Consider the following 16936-nt stretch of genomic DNA (forward strand, 5'->3'; position numbering starts at 1 on the left):
ATCATCTGACGTTCTTAAGTCTCCTCCTCGTCATCATCTCCCCAATACTTTATGGCTCTCAGGGGCCCCTTCCTTCTCCTCTGTCTAGGAATGTGAAGCTTTAGTTTCCCTGTCATTTCACATACTTCTCACGACTGCATCTGTTTCTGGGGCCAAGCAGGAAAGGAAAAAGAGAGACAACAGCAGTGGGGATTTGGCCTATATTCTTGGAACCATGGTTATTTTGGTTTGAGAGGATTGTCTTCTCCCAGGATTTCAGGCACCTGCCTGGCCACTGCTACTGCTGTGGGGTTGCCTGGAGGCTGGCTGAGAAAGAATGAAGAAATCTAGCAAAGAAAATCCCAGGGGTTCTCCTCCGTGTTCTATGATTTGCAGTGGCCTCCTTTCCTGCTCCTCAGACCAGAAACAGAGATCTTTTCTTGGTGCTCTGTCCTTGTCTGCACGTGGTGCCCATTTCAGTTTTCAGACTCCCTATGAGCCCATACCAAAGAATGCTGGAGGGAGAAGCCCCAGGAAATAAACTCAATGCCACTTGCATGGTGCTTTGGGTTTGGTTTCCCTCTCTGCTACCATTTATGTTTCAGAGCCATCAGAGAGCTGCTCGTGTGTCCTATGTGAGTTTTGAGTTGCATTCGGTGGGTAGGACAGAGTAGAGCATGCTTACACCATCTTGAAGGGATCCAGAAGCCCTTGTATGTGTGCGTTCAACATAAAACGAGAGCGGCTCCATCTCCTACAATGCCTGGAAAGAAGGGGAAAGGACAGGCAGCTAACTTGCGTTGAATATCAACTGTGAACCAGCCACAGCGCCCTGGTGCACAAAAGCATTATTTAACGTCTCTCTGAGGCAAGAGCTCCAGTTTGTGAGCTCCACTGTCTAGTTGGGGAAAATTCAGCTCAGACTAATTATTTCAAAGTCATATAGATAATTAGTGGTAGACTGAGGATGTGTATTATGGCCTGTCTTAGAAAAATTCAGAAAGGTTTGTGAAAAGCAAAAGACACTGGAAAACTCAAAACTGATACCCTGCTCTCCCTTCTCTCTGCAGGATGGATGAAGGGGACGCTGTGATCATACACCCCGGGGTCCTGTGCATCATGGTGAGACTGCTGCCTCGGTTGTACCATGAAGACCACCCCCAGGTACTTGTTGATGAACACACATCTTTGTCTTTTTCACATGACTGATCGTTTAAGCTCCTTCCGGCCAGACTGTTTTCTTTTTTGCTTTTGCCCTCAGTGCCCTGCATTAGCAGAGCCACCCTTGCAAAGCACCTTCCGCAGGGGAGATTCAGTATGTCTGCGACCCTTGATTGAGTTCTGCCCCGCCTTCCAAGGCCATTTAAAACAGGTCATTTCTTCTGGCAAAGTGACCTTCTAAAAACAACAGCCAAACAAAAACCAGTTGAAATGATTCAACCTTCATGAGGCAAGCCCTGGATGCTAAGGATGGTGCTGGGCCTTGGGGGGCTCAGCAGTCCTTGCCTCCCATCCATTCATCCATCCTGTGGATGTTGGCTGTGATCCTGGCTTGGCGCTCTGTGGAGGACAGGCCAGGCTAACAAGATGGAGCCTGTCCGTGGATCCTGCATCCATCATGGGGACCAAGAAGTGGTACCAGTGCAGACAGGCTAAATAAATAAGCTCCCAAATAAATATACAATTACCAATTATGACAAGTGATAATGAGGGGGAAAACAGGATGCTGAGAAAGAATAATGGGAATGGAGATGGGGGAAGGCCTAATTCAATCTAATTTAGAGGAAGGGGTGGAGGTCAGGGAAGCCATCTCCTAGATGGTGACATTCAAGCCGAGCCCTGAAAGCTGAGTAACAATTAACCAGGCAGGAAGGAGTCTGCTGCAGGCGGCTGGAGTGGGAGCAAAGGGGGAGAGTGGGGAACGTGCCAGATGTGACAGGCAGAGGAAGACTGGAGCCTTGTTTAAGTATGGAGTTCTGTCTCAAGGGCAGCAAGAAGCATCTCTCAAGTGAGTGGACGATGACTCTATCAAGTTTTTGTATCAGAAATATCTCTTTCGTTGTTGCGTGAGGAAGGGCCTGGGAATGGGGACAGAAGTTAGCGGGCCATGTCTGCAGTTCCACATTGGCGGTGGCTCAGGTAGGGTGGTGTCTGGGTAAGTGTGAAGAGAGAGGAGACATCGAATCACAGAGCCCCGAGATGAATGGGTCCAGGGAGTGGGAAGAGGAAGTCAAAGGGAACCCTCAAGTTCCTGTCCTGGAAGAACGAAGGGCCCTATTGCAGAGTGAAAGGATGGAGCAATAGAACAAGACAATTCTTGAATAAGTTCACTCCGTTGGTATGATAAATACTTTAGAAATTCTGAGGAAGAAACTGGAAGGGTTGAGGAAGACCCGGAGGATGCACGCTTTGCTCAGCAGCAGATGGAAGGAAATGAGTGGAACGGAGCAACCAGGCGTGGTGCTGGACCCTTTCACGGCTTATTTGTCCTCACAGCAGTTTCAGCGGGAGTATTATTGTCTGTTTTAACCAGCGGGGAAACAGAGACTCAGACAACGTAAAGCTCTTTGAAGGATTCCCCGTTGGTGGACTTGGTATTAAATGTGGTCCTACCTGGCGACAGGTCTCCTGGTCTGTTCGCTGCACAGCGGTGGCTTCCTTGGGAAGAATGAGGGGCGAGGGTTGCAGGCCCAGCTTTTCTTTGTCCAGGACTTAAAAAGGAAATGGTATGTTCTAGGAAGAAGTGACAACTGGGGCGTTATTAATCACAGCCTGAAAATGTCAATGACCTGGTCAAATACTATAACTCCTCCGAAGTCAGTGAGAGAAGTAGAGTCAGGAGCAAAAGCCTTGATGTGTAAGAAAGGGAACTGTTTTCACTAAGGCAATTCTGTAGTATTTGATACAGGCTTAAAAAAAAAAGAGTAGGGGGCTGACCTGTTTCCATGGCTGTATGTCCCTTTGTAACTGGAATCGTTCTCGTTCTTATTCCTTTTCTGGGAAGTGACAATGAAATGATTATCAAACCAATGAATAGAGACACATGTCATAGTGAAATGGAAGGCACTTTATATTTTTCAACATTTATGGAAAAGCAGCAGGCTGGGATAAGATGGGTCTGATTGTTTCTTTAGTTATCTGTTGCTGTGTAACAAACTACTGCCGAGTTAACAAACCATGTCATTCCTTCTCATGGGACGTGTGGGGTAGGAATTTAGACGGGCACGGCGGGGACAGCTCCTCTCTGTGCCACATGGTAGTCGGTGGGATGGACCATTTAAGATATCTTCTTTACTCATGCAACCCGTGCCTCGCAAAGCTGGTTCTGATGGCAGGGGGTTCCCGGGCTGGGTCACATGTCTGGGGCCTTGGTTTGAGCTGCTCATAAGATCCTGGGTTCTCCTCCATGGAGCCTTCTCCATCTGGCCTCTACCTGTGTCCTTCCAAGTGGACCCTCCAACCGGCCACATAGTAGCTCAGAGACCCCAAAGGCACAAGAGCAGAAGCTGCCTGCCCTTCCAAAGGCTTAGGCCTTGAACAAGGCAGCCTGGCTTCCACAGCATTGGTCTACTGGTCAAAGTGAGTCATAGGTTCAGCTTAGACTCTGTGGGAAGGGCCATATGCCTCCCTTACTGACGTGAGGGGTTGCATGCATATATATAGGACAGAAGGAATTGTTAGGGGTTATCTTTTAAGACCAGCACCTACTTGCCTTAAGCATTAACTGGTAGATAAAAATATTCGACCCCTAAATAAAATGTCCTTTAATTCTTTAAATGTCGTCTAACCACTTAGTTGTCTCAAGTGTGGGACTTTGCTTTCTTTACCTTGGCATTCAAGATTGCCCTGCCTCGTTTTGGGAGGCCATTTTGGAGCATTTTGGAAACTAATAGACACTCAGGGGCTATCTCTATGCTAGGCATGTTATTTCATCAATATTCATAACAGCTCATTCCAGTACTCTAGAATCTCCCCATTTTGCAAGTGCTTGAGACTCAAGAAAGTTCTGTGGTCATGGGGCTGGTGAGGAGAGGTCTGGAACTCACTCCCAGGCCCCAAGTCAAGAAGTGCTTGATGAATGGGTCTCTCATTCTTTGAAGCTTTGGCAGAATGTAGGATCATGCATTCTTAGCCTCGTACATTTTTCCAGGTGCAATAGCCTCATTGTGAGGATGTCTGGCTTCCTCAGCTATATTTCCAACCATGCAATGTGCTTGCAATGAGATCAACCAAGCCAGTGGTATGAGTGGCCTTAGCAGTCAGGCGGTTGCTGGTGGATGTGTTGTGCGAAACTCCACCACAGTGATGACCCGTGACGTGAGACAGAACAGAAAGTGGCCTATCTCTCATCTCCTAGGGCATGGAAATTGTGTGGATGGACCTGAGTTTCAGATCCACTCTGTGAGTTGTCACATTAGTGCATGGAGTGGGACTCTACTCCTCTGTGATGGCAATCGGACATATTAAGTATGCAAATGAGAACTCCATTTGTTAGGATTCTTTTTCTCCAGTCAAGTCACAATAAGTAATTTAAGGAGAAGTCTAATTCTCCCTCACTGTGTCAAACATGCAAATGAAATGTAGTAGTACGTTTTCTCAAATATTTGCTGGAGATGCCAAATCAGCAGCTATTAAAAGTTAAATAATTACAGTAATTAATTTCTGGAAGGGGGGGTGGGAAACCTCATAACAATCAATAGAAGAGCAAATCAAATGAGAAACGAGACCACACAGGAAAAAGCCGGAACAGAAAGGGCTGCAGGACTGCATCTTTGGTGCAGGAAAGTGCAGTAGATGGCAGTGTTACTAAGAGGATGGAATGTGAGATCCCCCTCTCCCTTTAGGTGGGCCTGATTGTTCCCAGCATTACATGTGTAGCCACCCTCCTCAGATGATCTTCCTACCTCACGGGTGAGAAACTGATGGCTTTCCAAGGCACAGATATCATTTCAGGGGTGATAGCTTAAATAACTACACGTATGGGGTATCTGATTTATTTCTTTTTTTTTTTAATTTTTTTTCTTAACGTTTATTTATTATTGAGAAACAGAGAGAGACAAAGCATGAGCATGGGAGGGGCAGAGGGAGGAGGAGACAGAGAATCCAAAGCAGGCTCCAGGCTCTGAGCTGTCAGCACAGAGCCCGACGCAGGACTCAAACCCACAAAACTGCGAGATCATGACCTGAGCCGAAGTCGGACGCTCAACCAACTGAGCCACCCAGGCGCCCCTGATTTATTTCTAATCATGGCCGCAGGAAAATTGTTTTGCTCACAACCAAGAGGTGTCTTTCCCCCGACCCTCCAAAATGTTAGCACCATGAACTGCTCTTGGAAAGATAATCCAGTTGGGTTTTTTTTTTTTTTTTTTTTTTTTTTTTTTTTTTGGCCTCCTGTGTCATCACCAGTGTTAAAATTGGACTGGGGGAATTCAGCTGTGACTGTTGCTGTCCTAAGCACAAGGCAGACATGGAGTCCAGCTCAGTTCTCTGGGGGCTGAGTTGGCCTCAGGAAGAAGCAACAAATTGGCAAGACGACGTTTTCCCTTTCTAGATGCTCAGCAGCCTTAAGGGTCTCGTTGTAGGGATGTGGCTGTGGGCCAGAACTCTGACCGGTCCTGCAAGGGCTCTCTGGTCCCCAGCATCACTCTGCTTTCATCAGGACTGCCTTCTTCAGTGACTAGTGGGGGGCATTTGCTTGTGCTCGTAAGTGTAACTCAGAGGGTGGGAAGCCAGATCCAGTTTCACAGGGGTGGAACTCAGATTGTGACAGAGCAGCCAATGGGATGTACGTGCGACTGTGAATAATTACCCACACCTTCTAGATGCTGCTGGGGATTCAGAGATGAATGTCACGGGAGCTCACACTCTGAGTCGAGGGTGGCTAGGGAGAGGAGTGTAGAAGACAGCAAGACCACACTCTCATGACTATAACAAAGGTTTGCCCACCGGGCCTTGGGACAGAGGGGAGGGAAAGCCACAGAGAGCTGGGGATATGGCTGGAATCTGGAGCCAGGCTTTAAAGAAATGGCGCCTGGGTGGCTCAGTTGGTTAAGCAACCCACTTCCGCTCAGGTCATGATCTCACCCTTCATGAGTTCGAGCCCCGTGTCAGAATTGAATTGTATTGGGTTACCATCCATCATCATCATCATCATCATCACCATCATCATCACCACCTGCACCACACTCTTTAGTGAACACCTACTGTATGAGAGTAGATTTCAAGCTTTGAAGACAGCAGGGTTTCAGATCTCAGCTCTGCCCCTGAGCTGTGGGAAATGACTTAACCTCTGTGACCCTTAACTTTCTTGGCTGTAGCGTGGGGGATAATAATATCTTCCTTGTGGCATTATTGTTGACGATTAAATGACGCAGTGCGTGAGCGCTCAGCACAGTGAGCAGAACATACACCGCAGCATGGGAAGCACTTGCTAAATGGTGAAACTACTGCTTTTAGTGGCCAGAAACTCTACAAGCATTTTATCTTTATAAGACCCCTGCAAGGTGGATATCAATGTTCCCACTTTGCCGATGAGGACTTGAAACTTGTAGAAATTGAGTGACAGATTTAACATGGTTGCTAGGTGGCAGACGTCTGTGATGCCAAGCTCCTGGACCTCCAGCCTCTGTGCTGAGTGGCCTTTCCTGCGTGGACTTGGTAACCATGGGAGGCTATTGGAAAGCAACAACATGATCAGACCTGGGTATTAGGGAGACCGTGGTCTACAGTCAGTCAGTACCGCAAGTCACTGTTGGGTGCGTTCCAGATTCTACCGCCCTGGAAAAGTCCTGGGCAGTCTGATGGGACAGAAAAAAAGATCAGGCTCAGGGCTGCATTTGTCTATCAACTCTTTGTACCTTAATTTGGAAAAGCGTGCCATTTTCTGGAATTAGCCTGCATTTCAAACACATTGAACTAATCATATGGGTTTCAAATAACTAAAATATTGACAGCATTAGTAGCCCTGGGTAGCGTTGTGTAAGAGCAGGCTATTTTAAAAGAGCCATTTCCTCCAACAAGGAAATGGGTAAAGTAGGAGTCTCATTTTGTTAAATTGTGACACATCAGAAATTCCAAATATGTTGAATTTTGGGTAACCTATGCTCTTTCCTACTGAACCCCCAAAGCCCCCGGTTTCTATTGTTTCTAAATGAGAAAAATCTCAATCCTGGTCAAAATCCAGTTTTCTTTTTAGGGGAACCTCTTAAATAGAGCAAATAGACACAATCTCACATAATGACAAAGAGGATCAAAAGCAAGACACAAAGAATGTAGAATGATGGAGTAGAAGTTAAAGTTAGATGGGAAGACCTCTGGCCCAATTGTCAGGTAACCTCGCTTCTAGTCCTTTCTACCATCATTAGTTCCACGACTCATGTAGGCTACTTCCTGTCTCCACATCTCAGTTTCAGCTACTCAGATCTGGCCTAGATCACAGGGGTTGCAAACTCAATGTCTTGGGACGAGGGAGGTAAAGGAAATGAGTAGGTATACATAATAGGAAGTGTTGAGGCCTGTGGCTCTAGGGAAGGGTTCTTGTCTTGCCTAAAGGCACTTCCACTTAACTAAGGGGCAATAAAACAGGAGGAAAGCCAAACTGTGCCTACCAAATAAAACACTTTTATACACCATCAGTTGAGTACCCTTAAGAGATTTAAATTCCCTTCCTTATGATGAATGCATGGCACTGTTAAAATCATAGGCTTTGGAGTAAGACCTGGGTGGAGTGCCAGTTCTGACACTCATTAGCTATGTGACCATAGGAAACTGATGTATCTTCAAGTCTCAGTGTCCCCTTATAATATTTCCCCATTGGGAAAAGTAGTGGAGAGTGTAGTTGTAAAGTACTTAGCATAGTACTTGGCACAAAGTATCTGCTCATCAGACACTGGCTCCATTGTACCCCCACACCCTTCCCTTCTAGCTTTGGCAGTCTGTATTCCTAGGATTCTGAGTCATGGCATGCAAGAAATTTGGAAAGAGTAAATGGAAGATAATGCATTTTCGGTATATTTCCAACTGGCATTTTACTATTGTGAAATTAATAACAGAGAATTGATGTTGAACTACATGTTACAGTCTACTTAGGAATCAAAAGGCTGAGTTTTCTCTTCTGCCTGTTTTGCATTTGGTCTGACCTGGGTGAAGCTCAAATGGCAGATAGCATAAAACTGGGAGGAGGAGTTACCCACTGGATGACGAAATGGGGCTGTGAAGGTTTCTACCAGCCTGAGTAACGGATCAGAACCCCATTGACTCAAAATTCAGCAGAGATGATCAGGCCTGTGCTCATGTCTGAATGCACATATCCACTGCGTGGGGAAGGAACAGAATACGTGAGAGAGTCCTAGGGGGTTTGGTGCAAGGTCAGTAATCGTCCCAAGTGAGTGAGGATACTGCTATGGTGAATTCTACTTCTTGCTATATTTATAGAACTATAGTGCCCAATTTGAGGGAGGTGGTAGTCCCATGACCCCTTAACATGCTGCACCTCTGTTTGTCCAGAGGTGAGAAGCCAGGATGGCAAGGGATCCGAAAAACCTCCTTAGTCATGCAAGGAATAGTGAACAGATCTCCGGGTGGGTAGCTGAGAGAGAAAGACATTGGGGAAATGAGACCTGGGCAGATACTTGTCGGTCAATTGTTGGTAGAACAGTAGAATGCACACACAAAGATCAGTTAGTCAAGCAGCCAATTATTTGTGCTTAATAAAAGGACAAACTTGCCCAGACTGGCTGGGCAGCTGTGGAGGTAATGAGCTAATCTGCCCTGGGGATTCCAAGTGGCTCAGAAATGTGGCTGTTTGTGAGTTACATATATGTGAGACTCCCACCTGGCTTCTCAAGATGGCAGAAATGGTCAAATTACTGTGTACCACTTACTAAATTCAGATGATCCCCATGTGGAGCAGAGCCATGAGCACTTAGTTTTTCCTGTAAGTTTTGAGAGGTTGGCCTAAGACAGGATGGGATAGGTACCCACTGCCCAACCCATAGAGTCGCCAGTGTCGATCGGTTTTGCCTCGAAAACCCAGAGCTAGCCAGTGCTCTGCAAGCTTCAATACCTGGGGGCCTGAGAGGCAGCGATTACGGTGATAAAGTGGCCTCTAGAGCTGAACTTCTGGTTTGGATTCCTGTGCCTCCCCCATGTAATCTCAGCAAGCTATAATCTCTCTGGCCTCAGTTCTCTCATCTGTAAGATGGGGTAATAATAGCAACTAGCTCATGGCGTTTGAGAATTAAATGAGCCAGTACATGAAAGCACTTAGAAGGGTGAGCCTTCAAATAGTGAGTGGGCAGTGACGTTAGCTCTCATCACTAGCCATGGAGCCTGCGAACATGGTAGGTGTATACTCTTGCTCTTAGAGTGAGCTGGTACAATTCACAGTGGCCTTGAAAGCCAGACACTTGGTTGGAAGGAATCCTACCGCCATTAGAGGAGAAGACCACAACCAAGAAGGGTTAGTATCCTGAAAACACCTGCATCCTATAAGAAAAAGCACTTTCACAGAAAGTGTTTCTATTGGCTCCCACAACAACATACTAGGGTGGCACATATTTTCATTACTCTCATTTTAAAGCTAAGGAACTGAGGCCTAGGGAAAATAAGGAGCTAGCCCAAGTTCACTCATTAGTCAGTGTCAAATCAGCATGAGAACCTAGCTGTGGGTAGATTTTCTTGCCCTGTGCCTAAAAGGTGATGGAGGCGAATGTCTGTCTGGAAGGTCAGAAACAACACGCCAGGCCTTGGGCCACAGTTTGCTTGTGAATAAATCCCTCATCTCTACAAAAGACTGTGTACTCCACAGCCTTGTTCCGGGAATCTCCTCCAGACGATCGTGGATGGTAATCTGTTAGCAACAACAAAAAATCTGCTTTAACAATATCTCTTAACAAAGTCATGTCAACAGTTGACTTTGGCTAAAGCACCAGAGACACTCAGGGTAAGTTTATGCCTCCTCTTCCTGGGGGAAGGAAGCCTGCAGGGAAGGCCTGGCCGTCAGCAGGAAGGGTTCTGGCTGAGGGTGGTGTTGGGCCTCCTGCAGCCCTGCACTGGGCTCCACTGCTCACTTGATCTAGCTCTCATGCAGTGAGGGCATGTGTGTCCAAGGGGATGGCAACTCTCCACGGATGGTTCAGGTTCCAGGCTGTGCAGGCAGCCCCTGGATGGATGTTTACAGGCTGGTTTCCCTGGCGATGTTCCCACGGCTGACCACAGACTCATCGTGGGGGAGGGCATTGGATGCTGGGGATGAGTCAGCCCGGCTGACGACTGGCTGTGATTGCCAGCCTTTCCCTGAAAGGCCATGTCCACTTTCACCCCTTGATTTTTGCACATGCTGTTGCCTCTCCCAGAAAGACCATTTTCCCTGCTAGCCTGGCTCTGTCTTCATTGTCTTTCAACGCTTAGCTGGCACATCATCTTTTCTGACCACTCTTAGCCCTCTGGGTTAGGTGCACCTCCTGTTTTCTAGAACACCTTGAGCCCTTGTGCTTGTACTAACTGGGAAGCTATTGCAGTTGATGCAGAGACAGGTGCTAGGGCAACAAGGGTGAAGGGTCATTATCTCAGGCAGTAGTTCACAGTGTGGTGGAGACTGGGAGTGATAGAAAGTGATCTATCTATCATCTGTCTACTGAGAGAGCCATCAGAGTGTAGCATTTATTTATTTATTATTTATTTATTTAAAAAATTTAAATTTATTTTTGAGAGAGAGAGAGAGACAAGAGTGAGTGGGCACGGGGCAGAGAGAGGAGGGAGACACAGAATCTGAAGCAGGCTCCAGGCTCCGGGCTGCCAGCACAGAGCCCCATGCGGGGACTCGAACCCACAGACTGCGAGATCATGACCTGAGCTGAAGTTGTACGCTTAACTGACTGAGGCACCCAGGCACCCCAGAGTGTAGTAATAGGATTGAGGTATGGACAGTGCTGTTTGGGAAAATCTGAAAAGATTTCTTAGATGTGAGAACGTGTGAATTGTCTCTTGAATGATAACTAGGAACTCGGCAAAGGGATGGGGGTACAAAGGGCATTCCCAGCTTCAGGCGTCAGTCGAAACTGGTGTGCACATTTGGCAAAGGAAGAGACTATACTAGGCCTGGAGACGGGGTGTACCAAAGGGGAGGATGCAGTAAAGTTGGAGAGAGACAAATCCCTTATAAATAGAAGATCCTGGGCTTCTGTTACCAGGTGGCATTAGCCATCACATGCATGTAATTTATGAAAGAAGCAGAAGGCTTGGAGCAGGCACCCGTATGCATTTAGGTCTTAGTTGCATATCTGTTCAAGTGGATCAATGAAAGTGCCTTCAGACATGGTTTCTACTGATTTTGGTGGTGCTTGGGCTTCTTACACATAAGCCAGGACCACAAACTCCCACACCTATAGGGTCACGTGGACACCACAAATGAATCTATCAGGCTGTGGCGAAAGGGAAAGTTTATACCCATATACAGAAAGAACTAATTCTAAGTAAGCAAAGATAACAGCTTGTCAAATGAAACCCATCTGTGGGCCCTACTTACCTGTGATGTCTCTGAAGAGCTGAGGTCACTTAAATTAGATCATGTCTTTTCCAAAATCATCAAAGAACATTTCAACCAAATTGGAATAAGCAACCAATCCCAATTTGAGTAGTTCAGTAGAACTCCCTGTTCTTTCAAGTGTCCGGGGGAAGCACGTGTGGTCATCTGATGGCTTTTACGTCTACGTCAGGATACACCATGGACTGATGTGCCCAAAGCCTCGGAGGAACCCACCCCACCAGGACCCAGCCCTCCTTGGGCTCTGGGACCTTATTAATCTGGACCAGGAGAGAAAGGGAGAGAGAGAGGTGAAGAAGAGTGAACATCCACAGCTAGACAAGGGTAGACTTGAAGGCTTGACTGTTAAGTGGATAAAGTAAAACACTCCTAAAGGCTGTCCCACAAATTGCTCTGTGATAATTTACCTTGGGGGTCCAGCCTGCCGGCCAGCCTGGTGACCCTGCGCAGCCACCATGGAGTCCTAATTGAACCACTACCCCCTAGCCTCCATTGGAAATAATATGCGTTAGGAAAATCAATCCATTTGGAGGGGGAGAAACCAGACTGGCTTCCTGCTACTGCTCATATTTTCACTAAAACCCCATTTTTACTGGAACCAACATTGAAAAAACCAGCACATTTTATTCAAAACAAGGCAATATTGTTATTGACAGAGCTGCAGTGATAATGAGGACGATCAATTTTCCCTCCTCCATTATGGGGTATTGAGCAATTTTGGAGTAAACTTGTGGCATCATTAGACAAGATCAGCATTTCTCCCTTTCGAAAACTTCCGTGTCTTCTCCTTTCCTCCTTTCCTTCTTTCTTTCTTTCTTTCTTTCTTTCTTTCTTTCTTTCTTTCTTTCTTTCTTTCTTTCTTTCTTCTCTCTCTTTCTGTCTTTCTTTCTGCTTTTCCTTTTTTTGCGTATTTAGATTTTAAGTAGCTTTTCTCTGGTGGATAAAGAAGAAAAAAAGCAAACAACAACAACAAAAGAAAGCGAAAAGTCCCTGAAGCAATAAGTGAAGTGCTGGTAATAAAACTGGAGATTGTAGACATTTATTTTTAATTCTTATTAATAAGAATTATTATTAATAATACACTGTGAGGTATTTTTACATCTTGCTTCATACGGACTGTCTCCCCAACTTTCACCCCAAGTTAAAAGACTACAGATACCAAATAATCCAGATTCTGGGAGAAGGAAACTTCAAGGCAAGGGGGGGTGGAGGCTCCCTTTTGGTTCCGAGAGGAACGGAGAAGAGGAAAGGCCGAGGTGCACACCCTGTGGGATGCAGGGAGAGACACTGAAAATTGCAGAGGAAAGGTCTGGGGAAGGGAGTTAAGGAGGTTGGGCAGATTTCCACGAGGAGGAGCTCCTCAAAGTGAAAGTGATGGAATTATTTAGCGCAAATGAGTTTTGGCATTTCTCCCTTCGGTCTCTGGTCCCTTTTGGGCTACACATTGCCTCTACCGGTTTACGCCGGCTGTGTTAATACTGCAGTGACAGGGAAGGGGTTGTCTCAGTCCATTCAGGCTGCTATAAGAAAATACCATAGACTGGGTGGCTTATAAACAAGAATTTATTTCTCTCATAGTTCTGGAGCTGGAAGTCCAAAAGCACGGCGCTGGCAGATTCAGTGTCTGGTGGGGGCCCACTTCCTCATGGATGGCCCTGTTCTTACTGTGTCCTTACACGGCACAAGGGAAAAGAAGGCTCTCCCGGGTCCCTTTTATAAAAGCATTAATCCCATTCATGAGGGCTCCACCCTCGTGACCTAATCACTTCCCAAAGGCCCCACCTCCAAATACATCACATTGGAAATTAGGGCTCAGCATATGGATTCTGGGGACACAGGCATCCAGTCCATTACAGACACCATCTTCCCCCAATGATGAGATCTTCCTTTGGCATCAGTGATGTTGGCAACAGGATGACACTTCATTTCAGAGTGACAAAATCTTGCCTGGGAGCAATCCCCCTGAAAAAACATTCTAATGTAGTTTAAATTTTAAACTAAAATGAAAATGGCCTAAAATTTTAAGTTGGAAGTATTACTGAAGATAGGGTAAAGACAGAAATTTCACTAAATGCCATCAGTCTGTGGCAGGAGCTCTAGTGATGTGCTCCTGGAAGGAAGAGAGGAAGGTAGAGGGTGAGCTGTGTGACCCCTTCATTTTTTTTTTTTAAATCTAAGAACTGATGATTAACAGTGTAAATATGTGTCCCAAATACAGTTTAATCCTTGAAACATATATGCTACTAAGCGGTGTCTGAAGCCTGTGGAAGAGTGCCATCTTATTAATTTCAGTCCCTTAGTGATACAAACATAGTCTTGATCACTGTGGGCAGGGTGTTCCCAAATCTCTGCACACGTGAGGAGGAGATGGGAAGTGAGGTGATCCTGAGCATGAGGTCTGGGATCAAAGCCAGGCCCTGCCTTACCATGCAGCCTGGACAATGAACTTCTCTGGGCTCAGTTTCCTCATCTGTAAAATGGGGAGAGTAATAGTACCTCCATCATAGGGTTGTTCACGGGGATTATATAATCTTTACAGGTCAGAATGCTTAGACTAGAGCCTGGCACATCCTGCACACCCAGGGAATATACTCATCTCAGAGCAAAATGTGGCCCCCACAGTAGATGCCAGGCTCAGATTCCCTTCTAGATCCAAGAGCTCCGCGAAATGCACGAGGGGCTGCAGGGAACCCCTCCCACCCAGCCACTGTAAATCCTCTGCTACAGCTCCTTTTCTTACTGTACTCAGACTGTCCCCCTCACCCGTCTTGCCTGTAGCCTATGATTCCCTTGAGAGCAGGGACAGTGTTTTGTTAATCTTGAAATTTAGCCAGAGCCTGACGTTGAAGACACCATTAATACTTGTTTGAGGCAGAGGGGGAAGAAGGGCAAGCGGCAAAGGACTCCAAGAAAGCCTTCATGGTTGGGGGAGTGGGTGTACATATCAGATGGTCTGTGACTTGATGGGAGGAGAAGCCAGTCATCGTTAGAAAGAGATTATTCAAATTAGTGCCTTTGTGGTTACTCCCGGCTTTACACTGGTGGACTAACCTAGACATGATCTGTGTTGTCAGAGATCCCCTTTCTTGAGACCAAAAACTCGGCCAAGGGTGTGCAATATATAAAGCATGCTAGGGCCTCAGGTAGGGTTCCTCAGAAGTGGAGCCCAAGGCAGGGGCACAGGTACATCAGATCCATCAAGGGAGGGATTCAAGGAAAGGGGAGTGAAGGAAGCAGGATGATACAGGGGAAGAAGCTGAGTGAGGATTAGCTGAAGTCCAGCATCAGCCTGAGCCCACAGGGCGGGGCTTTCAGGCATGAACTGCACCACCGAGGCAGAAGCCATGACCTCACGGCTGTAGTCTGGCGTGTGTGTGTGTGCACGCATGTGCACGTGGTATGTGGATGTGTGTGTGTTTGCATGCATGCGTGTGAGCGTGTGCACATATGCATGTACACAAACATATATATGGCTCTGTGGGCATGTATATACATGTGCATGCATGCACACACACATGCATGGATGCTCCTGTGTGTCCACGTGTGCATACACTTTTGAGTATATATGCATGAGTGAACATATACGGGGGGGCACATTGCCCCTGGACAGGGCAGCTCCCAGTTGGGGAAGGGCAGCCCTCTAGAGAAGGCATGGCTATGATGGGTACACTCATCTGGAAAAGGAGGTCTGGGGGAGGCTCCCATAGCATCCACTGCAGGAAAATTCCATTACGTTCTAACTGGTATCCCTCTCACTTCAGACAATATCGTATACAACAGTAAAAGAGAGTGTAGGCAGCCCCGAAAGTTTTTGTAGAGGAATTTCTCCCTCTCCACCCCCACCCCAGACTGTCTGCATCACTACAGAGGGCTGGGAATTTCAGGCGTTTATTTTTTGACGAAGAAAAGAAAGGAAGAGTGCAGAAACCATGTATTTGGCTCAAATATTCACTGAGCTGACCCTATGCGCTCTCTTCTGCGGGCCTCAGGGACATAAAGATACTGAAGGGACTGGAAAAGTAGTAAGGGTAAGATAAGAGCACCACTATCCGTGTCTGAGAGATGGATGAAGGACAGTGGGAAGGCACATGGGGGCGGGGGGTAGTGACAATCAGGGGCTGAGGGCCGGCATCGGGGAGCAGTTCGCGCAGGAGCGGCGACTTGAGCTGGCGTGGGTGCTGAGCGTGGCCTGGTCCGGCCACAGCCAGTCTGCGTGGGCACTGCCTGTGGGCCTGCCTCCCCGGGGCACTGCACTTTCTGTGCCAGGGGTACGACCTCAAACACAGGGCTGCTTTGTGAGCGAAGGCTGTGGGGGCGTGGGACCCTCCAGAGGCTCAGCCACTGTCCAGGACTGCAAACCTGTCTGACCCCGGTCTTCCTACCTTTCGAAAGGAGCCATGTGTCTGGACTTTTATGTGAAATTTCCGGTTGTTTAAATGTTAGCAATTAATTCAGAAACTGCTTAAACATCACGCGGGGCAGACACCGCGTCTCTGGGGCAGATGCGGCCTCTTGCTGGCCGGCTCGCAGTCCCTGTTTTAAGCCTCTATGTCTTTGGCAGCTGACCTCAGTGGCCCCCATCCTCCCACAGACCAGCCTCTGGGGTTCCCATTGCACGAGAAGTGGGCACATCTGAGAACCCCCGATATAGAGTACAGTTAGAACAGGCTGTGTGGGTGCAGGCATCTGGCCGCACACCAATTTGGGGCCTGGTTGGGGGCCTATCAAAGTTGCCCACAAAACGTCCTGACCTCCAGGGCTCACTGTTTGCTTTTGCTCTCTTAGCTTTCCCAGGAGATCCAGTGCTCCGTGGCCAGTCATATCCAGTCCCTGGTGAAATCGGAGAAGAACCGGCAGGTCATGTGTGAGGCGGGGATGCTTAGAACCCTCGTGGCCTCCTGCCGCAGGGCCCTGACCACCAGCACCAGCCCCTTGCACTCAGGCCTCATCAGGATTTTTGAAAAACTTGCCTCCCAAGCCATCGAACCAGACGTGTTAAGGTACCGTGTGCCGATCATTAAACACTGCTGAGCTGCTGGCAGCTGTGCTCAGGCCCAGTGGACAGTAGGAGTACACGGCACAGGTGTCCCCATGCTCCCTCCTGCACCCCCCCCGTGCAGGGTGTGGCCCTTCCCAGCATTGGACAGCGAGAGTCCAGGAGGAACCCTGGATGCATACGGGCAGTGAGGAGGCCCACAAAGCAGACACAGCCCCTCCCGTGGAGCTGTGGTCTTCGGAGAGAGGGGACCCTTCAGAGGGTCCTGCAGACAACCCAGAATCGCATGGTGGGGGATGCTCAGTGGATAATGCCAAAGCTACGGGAACTGAGAAGGGCGGGGGCTGTGAGGACTTCACTGCTCAAGGGGTGAGGCTGTAGGAGCCAGGCTGGTGTGACGAGCAGTGGCCGAGACT

At 47.7% G+C, this 16936-nt stretch overlaps 1 protein-coding gene across 17 annotated transcripts in view; it reads left to right on the top strand.

Moving 5' to 3' along the window:
• WDFY4 (WDFY family member 4) overlaps positions 1–16936 on the top strand; it is a 292757-nt gene that overhangs the window by 78373 nt on the left and 197448 nt on the right. For all 17 annotated transcript variants that reach the window (XM_045040306.1, XM_045040307.1, XM_045040305.1 and 14 more), the window contains 2 exons: positions 1050–1143; positions 16310–16524. In XM_045040306.1, coding sequence (XP_044896241.1) covers positions 1050–1143; positions 16310–16524 — 309 coding nt within the window. The remainder of the gene's footprint in view (positions 1–1049; positions 1144–16309; positions 16525–16936) is intronic.

This window comes from Felis catus, chromosome D2 (genome assembly GCF_018350175.1).
Source record: "Felis catus isolate Fca126 chromosome D2, F.catus_Fca126_mat1.0, whole genome shotgun sequence".
Lineage (NCBI taxonomy): Eukaryota > Metazoa > Chordata > Mammalia > Carnivora > Felidae > Felis > Felis catus.